General features: G+C 38.5%; 1 protein-coding gene across 2 annotated transcripts in view; it reads right to left on the bottom strand.

Annotated features, from left to right (window-relative positions):
• The window catches only part of LOC585114 (ATPase MORC2A), a 42,750-nt gene that overhangs the window by 15,751 nt on the left and 8,762 nt on the right, over positions 1 to 18,237 (bottom strand). For both annotated transcript variants that reach the window (XM_030992059.1, XM_030992060.1), the window contains 9 exons: positions 8,782 to 8,850; positions 7,879 to 7,969; positions 7,139 to 7,325; positions 4,932 to 5,022; positions 4,107 to 4,233; positions 3,754 to 3,882; positions 2,179 to 2,258; positions 1,296 to 1,378; positions 84 to 310 (listed from right to left, as the gene is read on the bottom strand). In XM_030992059.1, coding sequence (XP_030847919.1) covers positions 84 to 310; positions 1,296 to 1,378; positions 2,179 to 2,258; positions 3,754 to 3,882; positions 4,107 to 4,233; positions 4,932 to 5,022; positions 7,139 to 7,325; positions 7,879 to 7,969; positions 8,782 to 8,850 — 1,084 coding nt within the window. The remainder of the gene's footprint in view (positions 1 to 83; positions 311 to 1,295; positions 1,379 to 2,178; positions 2,259 to 3,753; positions 3,883 to 4,106; positions 4,234 to 4,931; positions 5,023 to 7,138; positions 7,326 to 7,878; positions 7,970 to 8,781; positions 8,851 to 18,237) is intronic.

Below are 18,237 nucleotides of genomic sequence, written 5' to 3'. Positions count from 1 at the left end.
TACTGTGAGAATTTATTTTCTATCATTACCAGAACTCAAGCTTATCTATAAGGGGTTAGTCACCCTAATACATATATACTTACACTCCCCCATCCTGCTGAGGCCCTACTTTCTCAAACATCTTTACAAGACGATCGCAGTTGTAGATGAACATCCCCTGCTGGCGTCGGTTCTCAATGTTGACACCAAAGATGAAGTCTAACGTCTTTGGTTCCTTCATCGTCTTCTGTTTGATATCAGCAACTTTATGTTTCAGCTCTGCCTCTTCTTTCATGTCTTGGGCATGAGCCTGTGCTTGCCGGAGCTTTGCCTGGATTAATGGAAAATAAGAGGAGGACAAATGATGAAAGAGAATCCTATAAGTCTAAGAAACAAGAAAGAAATTTGGACAGGCCAGATGAGTACTGGTACTCAAATATTGTGTCTCTCCCATACTTCTTTAAAGCCCCACTGTCCTACTTGTAGCTACTTGCTCCCTCTATATAGAAAACTTCCCCAATCGGTGCCTGTTGGTCCCCCATGATCCTCTATTTCTTATGTTATTTGAGAGCTGAGTTGATGAGATAGCCACCTGTCAGTGACCTCGCTGTGTGGTCTAATCCCTCCTAGCCAAACTAGTAATGACGGTCTCTAAAAGAAATTAATAAGCAAACTTTATAGCTTATAACTATTCATTTCAAACATCACTGCCTATCGTGCTTCAATGTGGATCTGGGCCAGTATTCGATTCAATACTTAAGTCAGAAATATGAGTATTTCACTCATCTTTCTGCTTAGATAAACTATTTAGCCAACTTCGGTATTCAATCGAAGTTGAAGTTTTAGCTAAGTATTTTACCCTAAGTTTAAGACAGCTCCCTATAAGGCCAATAATTTTGGAGGCCTTGATTGGTAGGCTTATGACTTATGCAGTTATCATTAGCTGTGCATAATCATACTAGTGCACATCTAATGGGAGGCCCTAATTGTGCATTAGTTTGGATTAAACATGTCATGTCACAATGCTTATTTAATAGTTTGGTACATAGATGGCTCAGGGAAATTCACTCTTTATTCAATAGTTTGGTACATAGATGGCTCAGGGAAATTCACTCTTTATTCAATGCGGATTCCTAATTGCTGACTTACTCGAGTATTCATAAGTATTCTGATGACTTACTTGTGTATTCACAAGTATTCTGATGACTTACTCAAGTATTCACAAGTATTCTGATGACTTACTCGAGTATTCTCAAGTATTCTCAAGTATTCTGACGACTTACTCAAGTATTATAACAAGTATTCTGATGACTTACTCTTGAGTCTTTGGTATTGATGTTCTTGTATTTCATCTCTAGTTCTTTGAGTTTACTCACAGCTTCTCTTTCATTCTCCTTAGCTGGATGAGAAAGGTAAGAAAGAATATTGAGACAGTTAATAGGGAATACAACTTTGTTGCAAATGTTTAATTTATTCATTTTGTATTCATTGTTATGCCTCAGCTTCTACCTTATGGACTACTAGTGACAAATGTCTACCAGTATTTTTTTAATAAACTATAATAAGATATACAGTAGGTTTACGGTTACATCATGTGAGAGGGGGGGGGGGGGGGGAATTGGGAGTCCTGAAAAGGAATGCTCAAGAATTACCAACAGTCCTTTTCAGGACTCCCCAATTATCCCCCTCTCACATGGCGTTACCGTAAACCTACTGTATATCTACATCTCCATACAAGCCGATACTTATATATATATCAAATTAAAGAATATTTATACTCTACCAACATCAATTAACCCATTGCATACAGGAACCATTTGGCTCCTATGTAAGCCTATGGGAATGAGAGAATTTAGAAGTCAACAGGTTAGATCAAGTTTTGAACTTTCACCCTTGGATGGACACATGCATTTAACCTCTCCCACCCTAAATCTAATAAATTCATCCTTGCATGCTCAAACATATATTTCATTTAAACTCGGTTTGAAATACTCTGAAGTTTTTCAATTTATCTTGATAACAATGTATTTTCTGGTATCTTTAAACACTTTAACAAATCTCTGACCTTTGCCCTTTGACCTCTTCCACCCAAAATCTAATCAGTTCATACTTGCCTGCTCATACATATTACATCTAACCTTGGTTGAAAGCTCTGTTGGCGGAGGTATAAAAAAAAGTATAAATGAAAAATAAACAAACCTTGCTTTGCTGCTTCTCCAGCCTTTGCCGCATCAGTCTCAGATCTCTTCTTGAAGCGATTTGAACTATATTTGTACAGCCTATAGGATAAGAAACACACACAAGATTAGGACATCATTTCTCTGGTATATTCATTACGTGACTTGCTGAAATCCTATCAATGAAACAAATAACAGTTGCAACAAACTTTAATCTTTCTACTATGGGGATGCCACACAGCCTACCTCATATTCACAAGTTGCTTCTGAAATTACTTCTGAAAGATTTCAGTAGAAAATTATTATTATTCATGGAAAGAAATTGGTATAACAACACTAAACAGATTAATCCTCACATTAAAGATGTCTTGATCTCTAATTCTACCCATTTTTTTATCAATCATGAAGAAAAATACATTTTACATTTTCTAGTAAAGTACTGATTTTACCTGTACATGCGACCTTCAACCTAATCCAAAGTCACTTGCAATAGTTTAAGACCACCCATACAAAATGCCTTAACTTTTAAAACACCAAACTTTGAATAGATTAATAATAAAAAGGTATTCACAGCTGCACAGCATGAGCTGTTGCATACACTAATATTTACATATACTGGCTCGATCTTTTGACAATTTGACAAGAACATAAGGGATTACATGTTCACTACAGGGGATGGCAGGTATTTTTATTAGATAATCGGTTTCTGATTAGAGAATGAGCCGTCTTCTAGAGAAGTCGGGCCGTGTACAGCAGGCTTGCTGCTAAAAGCGCTCTTGCTAATTTGACACTCAGAATTTGTTGTTGCTGCATTGCAGAAAATTTCATGTCACAGAAAATCTGACTTTGTCATAAAGCATGAATCACTTAAATGGAATCCAAGCACTACTTGATGATATTGAGCATAATGAAAAAAATATAATGTAAGCCTGGTAATAGAAATATCAATAAATTCCAGGTGGTCTTGAACTATTGCAAATGACAGCATACTAAGCTGTATCCCTATGTCTTTGACATATTTCACCTGTCAACCTCTCACAACAAAATTTAGGAATTCTCAAGGCAACATTAGGAATACAGTCTATTTTGTATACTTTTCACACAGAAAATTTCAGAAAAAGAAAGGAATCTAGGGTTCAAAACGATAGCTTGAAGGCCACCAAAATAGGAAACATTCCTGCAAATTAGGAATGGTTGGCAGGTATGATATTTCCTGGAGCAAAATAAACATCTCATTTGTCCTTTGTGTCCCGTTTTGTCATTCTTTTCTTTTTGTATTTTTTTGTTTTTGATTATTTAGATACTTTAAAATGGTTTACGAAAATATGTTATTATATTATATCTATTTTACTGTGATTATTAAGACTCTTTAAAATGATTTATGATAATAATGTTCATATTAAATTTGTTCTTGGGAACCTACAAAAACAAGCTATGCTTTCCAGTAGGTTCCTGTTTCATTTCATAATTTTGATCTTACTTTGTCAACTATATTCTTTATTGTGCAAACAATTGTTATATGAAATGAATAAATAAAATCAATCAACAATCAATTAATCTCCTAGAAGCTACCATAGAGAATGCTTCTATACCTTACCTTGGTTTATACATGACATATGTGAGTTTCCGTGTCCTCACTTTGCGCCCCTGGATGTAGATCTTCATCTTGGGTTCAGCATATAATATTCTTGCATAGGCCCGAAAAGAGTACCTTTCTGGGTACATGCTAAAAAAAAAAACATGACAGAGGCATCGTTAAAATTCAAAATGTGTAAAATCTTATCAAATGTTATAGCTGTGGCTTCTTGATATCACTCATGCTGAACACTCTTCTTTTTAAAATCTTATCTTTATAGTGTACTGCCACTTTGTAACAACTGTTTAGCTCTGACTCATGACAGTAATGCTTCCATATAAATAATTTGTCATATCCATCCCATTCAAGCTTACCCATTGTCGTAGGTGATATCCTGTGCATTAACACCTCCCATCAAAATGTCTGTGTCATCAGAAAATACATCAAGTTCTGGTTCTCCATTGTCTAACAGCTTCATATGATACACAACGACAAGAGTACCTGCAATGAGAATGTGGGATAGCGTGAGTCAATGTATAGACAGCCACAATATTGAAAACTTGGTGCTCATGGCCTTTTCTCTAAAATTTGTTTACTTCTAACCATCAAACTCCTTGAAGAGACTGTTGTGATATAGCGAGTGAAGCAAAGTAGTGATAGAAATGCAATTTTTGTATAAAAGATATAAAATATATATCGGCACCTGGCTGTCAAATAGAATGATTTTTGGACACTTCGATGCCAAAATATATAGGTATTCAGGCATTTTGCTCCCTGAAGTCATCCTGTTTCTGAATAATGCGAGCGAGGAAATACACTTTTTATCTGTAAAATGCTATTTCCTCATAAAGGAACGTACTCTGTCCTTTCACAAAATCGATGTTATGCCAAAATAATATTTTGAGGTTACTAAATTTCTCTGGCAGCACCCCTAGAGAGATCTTGCAGCACCCTGATTGAGAAACGCAGGGTTAGACTGTTGCAGCATTCCATTGCACATAGGGAATCAAAATAATTTCATCTGAGAATAAAGCCATATCATTAACGGAAGAGATCGGAAGGGGGGGGGGGAGGGACAAAATTGACCCCCATACCCTGTAAAAAGTTCTCTCTCACCACAAGATGCTAATTAAATCATTCCAACAAAAGATTCATCTCTTGTAGAAAGAAATTACACAGTGAAATGTGAATATGCCTACCTGAGTTTTTGATCTGTCTGAATTGCCTAAAGACTTCCTCCTCTGTATGGAACGGTGAGTACTTGAGTATAATATCCATTTCTATTCGATGCTGCAAAACAAAGTTTCCATAATATTACCACAACTTGTAGCCAACTACAGATTGTCATAGACATGGTGCCTAGGGTGCAAATTAAATTTGTTATTATATAGAATAAACATTGTACAATTAATTTCGATTGCCACTCAGTCTACTTTCTATAACAGAGGGTACCTTACCCTAAAAGAGGACCAGAAATTACCACCATACCGAAAGATAGTATCTCACTGGGCTACGACTGTTTGGTGTAGGTGAAGGTGGAGTGAGGAGAAAATGCCAAATCTGCTTTGGAATGTGTACCACTCACATTACTAGCCATCGATTTGTAGATGCAGATAAAATTTGCTTCCTATTGTCCCTTTCAAAATGTAGACATAATCAGATTGAAAGGTGTGTGGTTAAACAGAAAAAGCTGATAGAGATGAGTTTTTTTTAAAATATAACAACTTACAAGTTACCTATTTTGAGCTTGTAATAGTGTAGACCTGACTAATCAGAGACAAATTTTCAAATTTTTGTAAAATCTTGGTAGACTTGCACATACACATGGTCCCTATTTATTTAATATTTTCAATATTCGTGTTTATTTTCAGCTATTCACATTAGAGAAAATGAATTTCTAAACACGTTGCAAAAACTGATAATAATAAAATTAAAACTAGATGGAATTTTGACTGCGCGCAGTCGAAAATGATGCCTCCGCCATAGAGCAATTTAAACAAGTTTGGAGTTTAAATCTCCAGTGGTTCTTGAGATATCATGATAACAATCTCAATGTATGGAATTTCATAAGTTGACCTCTGTGACCCTTGACCTTTGACCTACGTGCTCCAAAATCTAATCAGATTGTCTTCCTATGGTGATACACACTATCATTAAGTTTGAAGTTTAAATCTCCAGTGGTTCTTGAGATATTATGATATGGTGATACATACTATCATTAAGTTTGAAGTGAAAATTCTCCAGTGGTTCTTGAGATATCGCGATAACGATCTCAATGTATGGAATTTCATAAGTTGACCTCTGTGACCCTTGACCTTTGACCTACGTGCTCCAAATCTAATCAGATTGTCTTCCTATGGATACACACTATCATTAAGTTTGAAGTTTAAATCTCCAGTGGTTCTTGAGATATTATGATAACAATCTCAATGTATGGAATTTCATAAGTTGACCTCTGTGACCCTTGACCTTTGACCTACGTGCTCCAAATCAAATCAGATCGTCTTCCTATGGTGATACATACTATCCTTAAGTTTGAAGTTTTTACATCTCCAGTGGTTCTTGAGATATCATGATAACAATCTCAATGTATGGAATTTCATAAGTTGACCTCTATGACCCTTGACCTTTGACCTACGTGCTCCAAAATGTAATCAGATTGTTTTCCTATAGTGATACACCAGGGAAAAAATTAATATTTATTTTTCGGGGGCTACTTTTCAAGTTTGCCTGCATGAAATTAACACTCTAAAATTTGTTTTGCATTGAACTCTATGCAAATTTACAGGGGCTCTTTTGTGATTTTCGAGGGCTCTTTTGAGCATTTTGGGGGCTATTTCGCCCTGAGCCCCCGTGTATTTTTATCACTGCGATACACACTATCACTAAGTTTGAAGTTTAAATCTCCAGTGGTTCTTGAGATATCATGATAACAATCTCAATGTATGGAATTTCATAAGTTGACCTCTGTGACCCTTGACCTTTGACATACGTGCTCCAAAATCTAATCAGATCGTCTTCCTATGGTGATACATACTATCCTTAAGTTTGAAGTTTAAATCTCAAATGGTTCTTGAGATATCGCGCTAACAAACTCAATACAAGGAATTTCATAAGTTGACCTCTCTGACCTGTGACCTTTGACCTACGTACTCCAAAATCTAATCAGATCGTCTTCCTATGGTGATAAATACTATTCCCGAGTCTTAAGTTTAAATCTTAAATGGTTCTTGAGATATTGTGATAACGGTCAAACGGGACGGACGTACGGACGGACAACCCAAAAACATGATGCCTCCGGCACCACCTTCGGTGGCGGAGGCATAAAAAAACATGTTCATAACTTTTAGTTATCCATCAACAACTGCTATATAATATAATCGAGCCATTGAGACAAGATATTTACCCTTTCTTTCTCTGCAGCGGAGGTACCAATCAGTGGTGTTCCCGTGACGGCATTGAATGATGGCATCGGGACAATGACTTCTTCTATCTTCTCCTGTTCATGGAATGTCCTTGAGAGCAAGAGACAGCTCATTGTGTCGCCCTTCTTGGTGAAGAGGATGAAGTCACGCCCTATTCGCATCGTACCCCTATGGACCAAAGTCAGAAATATTTGGTGGGCATATTTCTTATTACTCTTTAAAAGGGGTGTAAACTAACGAATACAGGGGAACGCCATCTACGTCTCCTTTGGACAACTACACGTAAAGCAATGGACTTGATTAACTGTAATCAGCGACCTAATCTCTACATGGTCAGCGTTCTCGAAACAGACCGAATTTCTATAAACCAATAATACATGATACAGTCAAACCTGCTTTAGTGACCATCTGTCTACAAAGCCATCAAGACCACATTTTTATTTTCCCTTGAAAACGGTTTATTATTGAAATATGTACCAAATGAACCTGTACATACAGACCACATGCCTATAAAGACCACTTTTCTTGTCTCCCTTGAGTGGTCTTTATAGACAGGTTGCACTGTGTTTCACTATATAATAGGGGATATGCACTGCACTTAGTTAAGTCACAACGAGAAGGACGATTAAATGATCATCATCTCCCTCATTATCTTATTGTGACTTATGCAGTGTATCACTGGTGCACTCACAAACATTAGTTCTTTGTATAATATACTCACGATTTCAGTCCATTTCCATACTGGCCTATCAAGTTTCCATCAAGCAGTCTCTTAGATGACCTTCCAAACTGGATTATGGATGCAGTATCATCTGTAGAAATCATATTCATAAAAATTGTTCCATTATAATTATCACGTGTATGTCCATTGATAAGAGATCTTGTGACCTTTAACACCTGACCTCAGTATGAACCCAAACTTTTCTTTTAATCTACATACTTGAGCCCAGTTTGGTTGACAGTGGTTCAGTTTTTTGTAAATTATTACAGTGGTAAGATATTTTCTCATATTTCAAACACTTTTATGACCCTGTAATTTTTCACCTTTGACCTCTTACACATAAAATCTAATAAGTTCAACCTTGTATGCTCATTCATATTTCATCAAAATTAGGTTTGAATTGTTTTAAATTAATGCTTTTCAAATTATAACGGTAACAGGATATTTTCAAACATTTTTCAATATTTATGACCCTGTGACCTTTCCCATCCAAAATCTAATCAGTTCACCCTTGATGGTTAAGATATAAAATGATTAAGATAAAGAAGAATTTACAATAAAAATGTAATGTTCATGTATATAAACATGAATAACCTTTGATCTTTGACCCTTGACCCCAAACTCTGAGTTAATATATGTCACCATGGTAATGCATAATAGTACCACGCTTGAAGTTCATGGCTCAGATGGTTCCTGAAATACTGCGATAGAGGCTAAAATCAAACCTGAAATTTCATGTTGACCACAATGACCTCCGAACTTTTTTACCTACTTGCCATTACCCCAAGACCCAGTTTGACGTGCATTGCTGTAAAATAATGTTCTCCTACATATCTATTAACCTCTTAATTTCAAGTCTTCATCCATATTTTGCATGAACTCTTTGTTTCCGTCTGTACTTACTTGGGTCCATTCCTGTTCCATCATCGAGGAAACATAATACGTAGCCACCTCGCATTGTCGCATCAAATTCTGCAGAAATAAAGAAATGATTTATAACTGTAAGGTCAAAATCGAAGTTTCACGTTTAAGGCCGAGAGACCCGTAACTATTAGGGACTGGAACAACCTTCCTTCTTCAACTACGGGGGGGGGGGGGGGGGGGGGGGGGGGGGGGGGGGGGGGGGGGGGGGGGGGGGGGGGGTAGTGAGCACATTTTTTTTTTTTTGATCCTCAAAAAAATTTCAATTTGCACCCCCCCCCTTGAGCGCCAGGGGGGGGGGGCCCTAACCCTCAAAAAAGGTAAAAATCACATGATTTTACATGATTTTTTTCTCAAGGGGGGGGGGGGGGGGGGGGGGGTGGGGGGGGGGGGGGGGGGGCCCGGGCCCCCCTGGATCCGCCACTGGTGGGGGGGAGGGGGTGGTGGGTGGTGAAGGAGTAATAATTGGTTTGGATACAGTATGCATAGTATGGTTTAATATAAAATGTGTATAATTAGAATCAAGTAATAACAAAGCAAATTATATCACAATTAAAATACAGAGAAAGAATCATTGAAATATCTAGGTATGAATTGAATGAGTAATTATTGTGAGTTTTAAAATGAACGGGAATTCTATATTCAATGTTAGAAATCATGCAAAGCCATACATATTTTCAACAATTAGATTGATGACCAATTGTGGAGAGCAAATTTATTTGCAAGCCTTACGAAGTATATATGCTAGCAATTGTTTATATGACAATAGGTGTATAACATTACTTGTTTTAAGACATGCGTTTTTACTTTTTTCCTACGAACTGTGACTTTTTACAAAGAAACATTTTTGAAAGTTCAGACAATAATAAGAGTTGGTACGACAAATCGTCTTCTTTCTCTAATAATTTAATGAAACGTCAAGGTTCCGCACGGAAAGGAAAACTGAATTCAGACAAAGATGTCGAAACAGTACAACGAATCGTCTTCTGTCTCTAATAATTGATAGAAACGTCAAAACTTCCACGCGAAGTGCGTGAGGGGGGAACTGAATTCAGACAAGGATTAAGAGCCGAAACGGTACAACGATCCGTCTTCTTTCTCTAATAATTGAATGAAACGTCATAGCTCCTGCGCTTCGCGCGGGAGGGGCGAAACAAGAAAAGTCTGGAACGGTACAATGAATCGTCTTCTTTCTCTTATAATTCAATGAAGTGTCAAAGCTTCCACGCGGGAGTGGGAAACTGAAAAATAACTTAGTTCCATGGCCCAGGGTTTATAGGGTTAAATGTGTAGACATTGGGACATTGACATTAAGATATATGTCGGTAATTGGTGGCTAGTTTGGTCGGTGGCCTCTACCTCCCCCCCCCCCCCCCCCCCCCCCCACTGAAAAAGGTCTAGCGACGCTCTTGATAACACAGTTTAAACACTCGAGATAATTTTAGCAAGTATTACTGGTGAAGTACCAGACCACCGTCTTTTTTTTCCAATGTGCAGCAACGAAGCATATACAACGTCTCGCGACGTGACAGATCACTTTTCTCTAACTTCTTACCAATCAGAAGGCCTCGTTTTTTTCCAGGAAGTGCCGGTGGACATTAATGCGCTAAATTTGGTTTTCAAATTGCAAAAGATCCCTACTCTTAGAGGGGGTTGGAGAAAGCAATTTTACGTCATATTACTCCAGGAAGTGCCTGAAATGCGTCTAATGTGGTTCTAAAAATTGTAAATGCTTCCCACTTTGCCCCTCCCAAACCCACCCCCGCTTGGTCGCTCCGCTCCCTCGCCGCTGACGCCTCGCTCCATCGTTTTTCATATATTTCACCCCATGCGATTTTGTGCCACCCCCCCCCCCCCCGGTAAGAAATTCCTGGATCCGCCACTGAACCCTGTGAGCTTTGATATTTTCTACCCAAAATTTAAACATTCAATAGTTTTCAATTCATTGCGGTAACGAAAAGCGGGACAGATGGATGGACATGATAATTTATGTAAAATTAGTCAGTTCTTCGTGTAACAGTTTAGAAAGATCAGAAACATCTCCGTAGTTGGCGGGAAAAGTTGTTCTTTTCCTTGGTTTCGAGTAACGGACCCCTGATCTCTACGAAAAATATCTGTCATAACGTTATCAGTCATGTCATTTATTGGGTAGACAAAAGGACCATACCCTTTGAGAAATCCACTAGGGACTTTTCTAGAAACCGACGACAAGACAGTTTTCGTTGTCCGCCAACTACGGACATGTCTCTGATCTTTCTAAACCATTTCACGAAGAGGTTACTGTTACTAGCTATACATCTCATGATATCGACACTATCAGCGAGAATACAGGAACTGTGGCATAGCGGGTCGCATAAACGGATTACGATGTTGGCCCGATGTCAAGATTATTATGTTGACTCGACGTCGGGAAAAATGATATTGGGCGGGCGGACATTTAAACAACGGTCCAACTTCACAATTTGATGTTGGCCCGACGTCCGATGTTGGGTCAACCTTGGCCTGTCGGACACTTTAACATCTAGTCAACGTCAGAATTATGTTGACCCGATGTCAGAAACTGATGTCGGTCCGACGTCGGAAAAAAGACGTTGGGTCAGCAATGGGCTGGCCGACATTTTAACATAGGGTCAACGTCAGAATTATGATGTTGACCCAATGTCAGAATCTGATGTAGGTCTGACGTCGAAAAAATAACGTTGGGCCAACATTGGGCTGGCGGACATTTCAACATCGGTCTAATTTCACATTTTGATGTTGGCCCGACGTCGTGAAATGATGTTGGGCCAACATTGGGCTGGCAGACATTTTAACATCTGGTGAACGTCAGAATAATGATGTTGATCGACCTAATGTCAGATATTCTGATGTCGGTCCGACGTCGAGAAAATGACGTTAGGCCAACATTGAACTAGCGGACATTTTAACATCGGGTCAACGTAAGAATTATGATATTGACCCAATGTTAGAATCTGATGTCGGTCTGACGTCTGAAAAATAATGTTGGACCAACATTGGGCTAGCGGACATGTTAACATCGGGTCAACGTCAGAATTATGATGTTGACCCAATGTCAAAATCTGATGTCGGTCCGTCGTTGGGAAATGACGTTGGGCCAACATTGAGGTGACAGATTTTTTAACATCGGACCAACGTCAAAATTACTAGTGATGTTGATCGACCAAATGTTAGATTCTGATGTCGGTCCGACGTCGGGAAAATAACGTTGGACCAACATTGGGCTAGCGGACATTTTAAAGGTAAAGACCAGTATTGGAAACGCCCCAATTTCAAAAAATGAAATGGAAGCTCTCATTACCAATCATGTGAAAGAATATGTTTTGACTAATACATGATGATAAAAAATTTGCCGGGAAACCGCCTACTAATTCATATATTTGGTAAATTTGTTTCTCTCATGGTCTGTGAGAGATATAGGGTAGTCCCATATACATATTTCTGTGTATAGTGCTTGTAACTTTACTAAGAATGGGCCAAATTTCTTATCATTTTGATGATTCCAGAACCTTGCAGATGCTAGATGCTAGATGATCAATCTTTTCTGATCGATTCCTTTCACAATGCAATCGCATGACCATAACTGGTCTTTACCTTTAACATCGGGTCAAGGTCTAAATTATGATATTCAGAATCTGATGTCGGTCCAACGTCGGGAAAATAACGTTAGACCAACATTGGGCTGGCGGACATTTTAACATCGGGTCAACGTCAGAATTATGATGTTGACCCAAGGTCAGAATCTGATGTCAGTCCATCGTCGGGAAATGACGTTGGGCCAACATTGAGGTGGCGGACATTTTAACATTGGGCCAACGTCAGGTTTATGATGTTGACCTAATGTCAGAATCTGATGTCGGTCCGACGTTGGGCAAACATTGGGCTGACGGACATTTTAATATCGGGCCAACGTCAGAACTATGATGTTAACCAAATGTCTGAATCTTATGTTGGCCCAACGTATTTTCTCGACGTCGGGCCAACATTAGGCTGGTGGATATGTTAACATAGGGCCAACATCAGAATTTATATCTTATTATCATACAAAATATAATTTTCGAGTCCACTCCTGGTCTCAATGCCATTTTTACTTCAACTGATAACAAAATGTAGGACATAAGTTAGATACTTATAATAAAAATGATCTAAAACCTTGACCTAAGCAGCAATCTAGGCCCATCTCTCAGGTTATAGTTCATCCAGACGTTGGATAAAGCCCTCCTTCTGAGCAGCTAACAGCTATAATATAAATCGATTATATTTTGGAATGGTAAACATTTTCAGGACATTATGGGCTTGTATAATCGCTTTGCTCTGTTTTCTCTTGTTATTGTGGGTTTTCCCCCCTTTTCAGTCTTTGAAGCGTATTCATCCCATCACTAATCTTCATGGCCAATATATATTATTATTGTCTTTCATTCCATTACTATTCATATAAGACTCATTTGTTGGTGTTTTATTTCTCGTGCTTGGTTTTGTTTATTATCATATTTATTGATTAGACATGTCGAAAAACTTCATGCAGGCGCTGTCGTGTTCTACGTGCCTTTTAAAAACGTGAAGACCCGTGCGTCCAACGAAAGGATTTTCTACGAAATATGATGGTCATATACGGCAGACCCAGTGAGGTGCACCGCTGGTTTGGACCATGGCTTTAATCAGGACTTTATCGTTTTAAGCATCACTTTCATAATCGTTTATAGACAAACCCAAATTTCACAGGAGTAGAAAAAATCAAGAAGAAGTTGCTTTTCAGACCTACCGGAAAGTATCCGGATTCGACAAGGAAAAAGTGTAGCGGTAAGCTCAAAGATTCATACCAGAACACGTATGAGAAACGGCGAGGACACCGGTGGAAAGGCCCCCCCCCCCCTCCAACCCCGTTTGACAATAGAATACACTATACAAAACCCACCTTTGTTCTCTCATGAATGATGTTTGCACCGGTGTGATGTCTTGCTGAAACATTCAGCAATTGCTTGTTGACGGCAAGAAAAAGGTTTTGAGTACGAGCAAAATGTAATGCATATACGGATTTAAGCTGATCTTTCAGTTGCTTGACAAGTAATTGCTTTACTTGAAGCAATCGTTTGCAATCAATCGCTCCTTTTTTTGCAAACGGCCTAGTACCGATTCGGTTTTTCGATTTGATTTGAAAATCCCGTACATAAATAGTGATTACAACTTTCAACAAACTAATAACTTTCTTAGGGGGTAGGGGTCCTAGGGGGTGTCCGATTAAGTTAAAACTTTCACCAATCAGCTTCTCTAAACTTTCTGTTATTTTTCCTTTTTACAAAATGTCCATATTGTATAATTCTCATTTTTAACTATTAATATACATGTATCCAAGGGTGTCGATTTGTATCCGTGGTTGGGGGGATGATAGGTGCCAAAATATTTTCGGCAATGGATCAAAGCAATCAAGAGGTAGAAGCGTGTGGCAAGTTGCACCCCTCCCAAGCGCGTAGCCAGGATTTCATTTTAGGGGGCGGTAGTGAGCACGCGAAGCGCGGTCCCTAGGGAGTTGCGTGCAGGGAGGGGGAGTTCCCCCCCCCCCGGAAGTGCGGAAGCTTTGACGTTTCACTAAATTATTAGAGAAAGAAGACGATTCGTTGGACCGTTCTCGACTCTTAATCCTTGTTTGAATCAAGTTCCCCTTCCTCCGCGCGTAGCACGGAAGCTCTGACGTTTCATTAGATTATTAAAGACAGAAGACGATTCGATGTACCATTCTCGTCTCTTAATCCTCGTCTGAATTCATTTTCGCTCATTCCTGCGCGAAGCGCGGAAGCTTTCACATTAGAGAAAGAAGACGATTTGTTGTATCGTGTCCTTCATGAATTCAGTTTCTCCCCTGCCGCACGAAACGCGGAAGCTTTGACGTTTCACTAAATTATAAGAGGAAGAAGACGATTCGTTGGACCGTTCTCGACTCTAAATCCTTGTTTGAATCAAGTTCCCCTTCCTCCGCGCATAGCGCGGAAGCTCTGACGTTTCATCAGATTATTAAAGAAAGAAGACGATTCGATGTACCATTCTCGACTCTTAATCCTTAATGTTTGAATCAAATTCCCCCTTCCCCGCGCGTAGCGCGGAAGCTCTGGTGTTTCATTAGATGATTAAAGAAAGAAGACGATCCGATGTACCATTCTCGTCTCTTAATCCTTGTCTGAATTCATTTTCGCCCATTCCTGCACGAAGCGCGGAAGCTTTCACATTAGTGAAAGAAGACGATTTGTTGTATCGTGTCCTTCATGAACTCAGTTTAACGTTTCAATAAATTATTACTCTTAATCCTTGTCTGTATTCATTTTCGCCCATTCCGCGCTTAGTGCGGAAGCTTTTACGTTTCATTAAATTATTCGTAAAAGAAGACGCTTCGTTGTATCGTGTACTTTGACGTTTCATTTGATTATTACGCTTAATCCACGTCTGAATTCAGTTGCCCCCAAACAGCTTTGCCCTTTTCACTGAATTAATAAAGAAAGAAGACGATTCGTTGTACTGTTCTCTTTATTAATCCTTGTCTGAATTCAGTTTCCCCACTGACAATAATTTGTGTTACAAATAAATAATAATAATAATAATCTTTCTCCAAAAATGAAAAACTTTTAGGAAATATCAGGAAATAAAATGAGTGAAAAAAAAATAAAAAATAAAGATACAATGACGTGAATTTTAAAAAGGGTGAACGGAAACAACATAACAACTAGAGAACTATTTTATAAGTCATACTAATGTCCGAAAATCTTTCTCCTTGTCTCCGATCTCATCACGAAATCGTCACAGAGTTCATCTATGTTTACACTGTCCAGGATTGTCTGATGTGCATTGCAGATTGCTATTTTTGCGCTTCGCGCTTAACATTTAGCTCATTGCTTTTTGACGCTGCGTCTTTGCATTTGGCGCACTGCATTTCTATGATGCTGTTGATTGAACAAATTGAATAAATTCATCAATTCCTGATGAAGCCGTATGAGCGAGAATTCAATTTATTCTTGTCTCATATACGGTTGTCTTATTTACTTCGTATATACACGCATGTATGTATTATGAAAATGAGATAGCAAAATGTGTATATTGATGGTCATCTTGCGAGTAATAACCATTAACTACTCTCATCGGGCTCTCATCCTTAATTTTTCTCTTCATTTTTTTTTTTTTTTTTGATGGTGAATTATTGGGGGGATGATTGTACAGGCCACCCCCCCCCCCCCCCCACCTGAAATATTGGGGGGGGGGGGATATATCCCCCCCCCCAATCCCCCCGGGATCGACACCCATGCATGTATCTCATTTTCTACGAGTACATCCAGGACTGTCACAGTCGACTTCTGGGCCTACTTTCAGAAAACCTTACTAGGCCCATGCAGGTGGCAATAGTCAAATACCCTCTAGTTGTGATCTAAGCATTAAGATAGTATTGATGGAAATTTGCATAAAGCCTATAGTAGTCGACTTAATCTACATTAGTGGCCAACTGTATATCGAATATTATTCATAAAACTTGACTAAGATTAGTTGATATATATATAGAGTTTATATACATAACTCTAAATAACTGATTGGCAACTAATCATTAATCTCCAACTATCAGAGGGACAACACCGATCAGATCAAATTTCAGTCAATAATTGGTAGAGGACTAGAGGTTTCTCACGGAAAGGGAAGAGAGATTATATTTCCGGAAAAGTGGAATAGCTGGAAAAGTATGAGAACAGGAAAACGAAAATATGAATTAGGGAGGGAGAGAGACGGGGAGGGAGAGAGAGAGGAAGGGAAAGAGGGAGGGAAAGAGAGAGGGGGGACAAGTGAAAAAAAGGGAAATGAAAAATTGAAGGAAAAAGGCAAAGGAAAAAAATTATATGAACAAGAAAAAGAGACTGTTACAGTAGCTGATTCTTGAATCAGGTTGTTCATGTTTGTTTTTCTATATGCTAAACATGCATTAAATGCTAAGGCTGTTTATATTTTAACACGTATAACTTTTGTACCAAGAGTTATTGAAATTAGCCTGATAGAGTGCTTTCTTTACATTCCTCCTGTTCTACTTCAGTCTGATCTACCTAAGAGCATTACCATAGTTTGGTTACCGTATTGTAACCACATGTACATACTTCACTGCCTCGATGCGAATTATTTCATTCACCCGTTACGAATAATAATATTTCATAGTCAGAATGCATACGGTATATATTACGTGTTGTTATGCAGGGCATAAGCCTATGTACATTATGTAGGACATGTAATTTTGAACAAGGATATATATCATTTTGTGTGTCACCGATCTCTACGAGACAAAAAAAGATTAGTCGTCTGGTTTTGTTCAGACATCGAACTACATAATATAAGCAATCGGATTAGCCAAATGTAAGATTTCATATTTCTGACCAACAAAGGTCTCGGAACTCTCCCTTAAAATATGTTGAGGTAGAGAGGACAGAATTTTTGGCGAGTTACATGTCTGGTTACATATCCTATAGCCTACTTATTTATTCATTCTTTTATTAATAGTATAGATCGACTATCGTATTTGAAGGAGGGACAATGGGTGCAATTTGAATGTTTTTTTTTAAAACAGATAAATGGCGCCATACAAATGCTGTGAATCAATCAATCAATCAATCAATCAATTTGCTCGTCCCAACAGACTTCCGACCAAAAGAGCCTCACTTGAAGCCATAATATGTTGCATTGGAATCACACCAAGTCAATGGACGCATGAAATGACACCTACCGAAATGCTTTAGTTGTCGTGCCGACAGACATACATTCCGACGCATACATCCCGACGCATACATCCCTATTCATTGCCAATAATGCTGTAACCACAGATGAGTGCACTTACACAAAAAGGGTACTGTACATGCACCAAAGTATCGCAGTTTTATCTAAAGTTTTATTTTTAAGTGCAACATAGTAATCATGTCCCATGTGCAGGCCCCAGAAATTAAAGAAAAAGAATACGAAATAATTCATGCATGGCTGATCGGCAGACAACGAAACGGAGTTGAGTCTTAATTTTTAACTGTTTGTTGCTACGGCAGGCAGCCAGTGAAAGAGAGTTCGTTTAATCAAATTATGAAATGCAAGCATTACTTATAACAAACAAAAATTTGTTATCCCTGGCTCATTTTTCCTGATCCACGTGTCATATGAAAGGGCAGAAAATGAACTTTTCTGTAGAAATGTGATTTTTCCTTTGAAATTCAAATACCGTTCCCCAAATGACTTTTTGGTACCCTCTCTTCAAATTGTTTTTAATCACGCACGCTTCAAATATGCATCATTTGAGTTGCATCAAATGAAAGAGGATCTAAGCTTTACAAATAAGGGAGTTTACAGATACAATCTGCGCATGGGCAGATAAAGGTCATTTGTACCAAAATGGTAAAACCCACAATCCAATCCAATCCA

Source organism: Strongylocentrotus purpuratus, unplaced genomic scaffold (assembly GCF_000002235.5).
Source record: "Strongylocentrotus purpuratus isolate Spur 01 unplaced genomic scaffold, Spur_5.0 spur5_scaffold_2, whole genome shotgun sequence".
In the NCBI taxonomy this organism is placed as follows: Eukaryota; Metazoa; Echinodermata; class Echinoidea; order Camarodonta; family Strongylocentrotidae; genus Strongylocentrotus; species Strongylocentrotus purpuratus.
The sequence above is the reverse complement of the archived record's forward strand: the minus strand, read 5'-3'. Positions and strand labels throughout refer to the sequence as shown.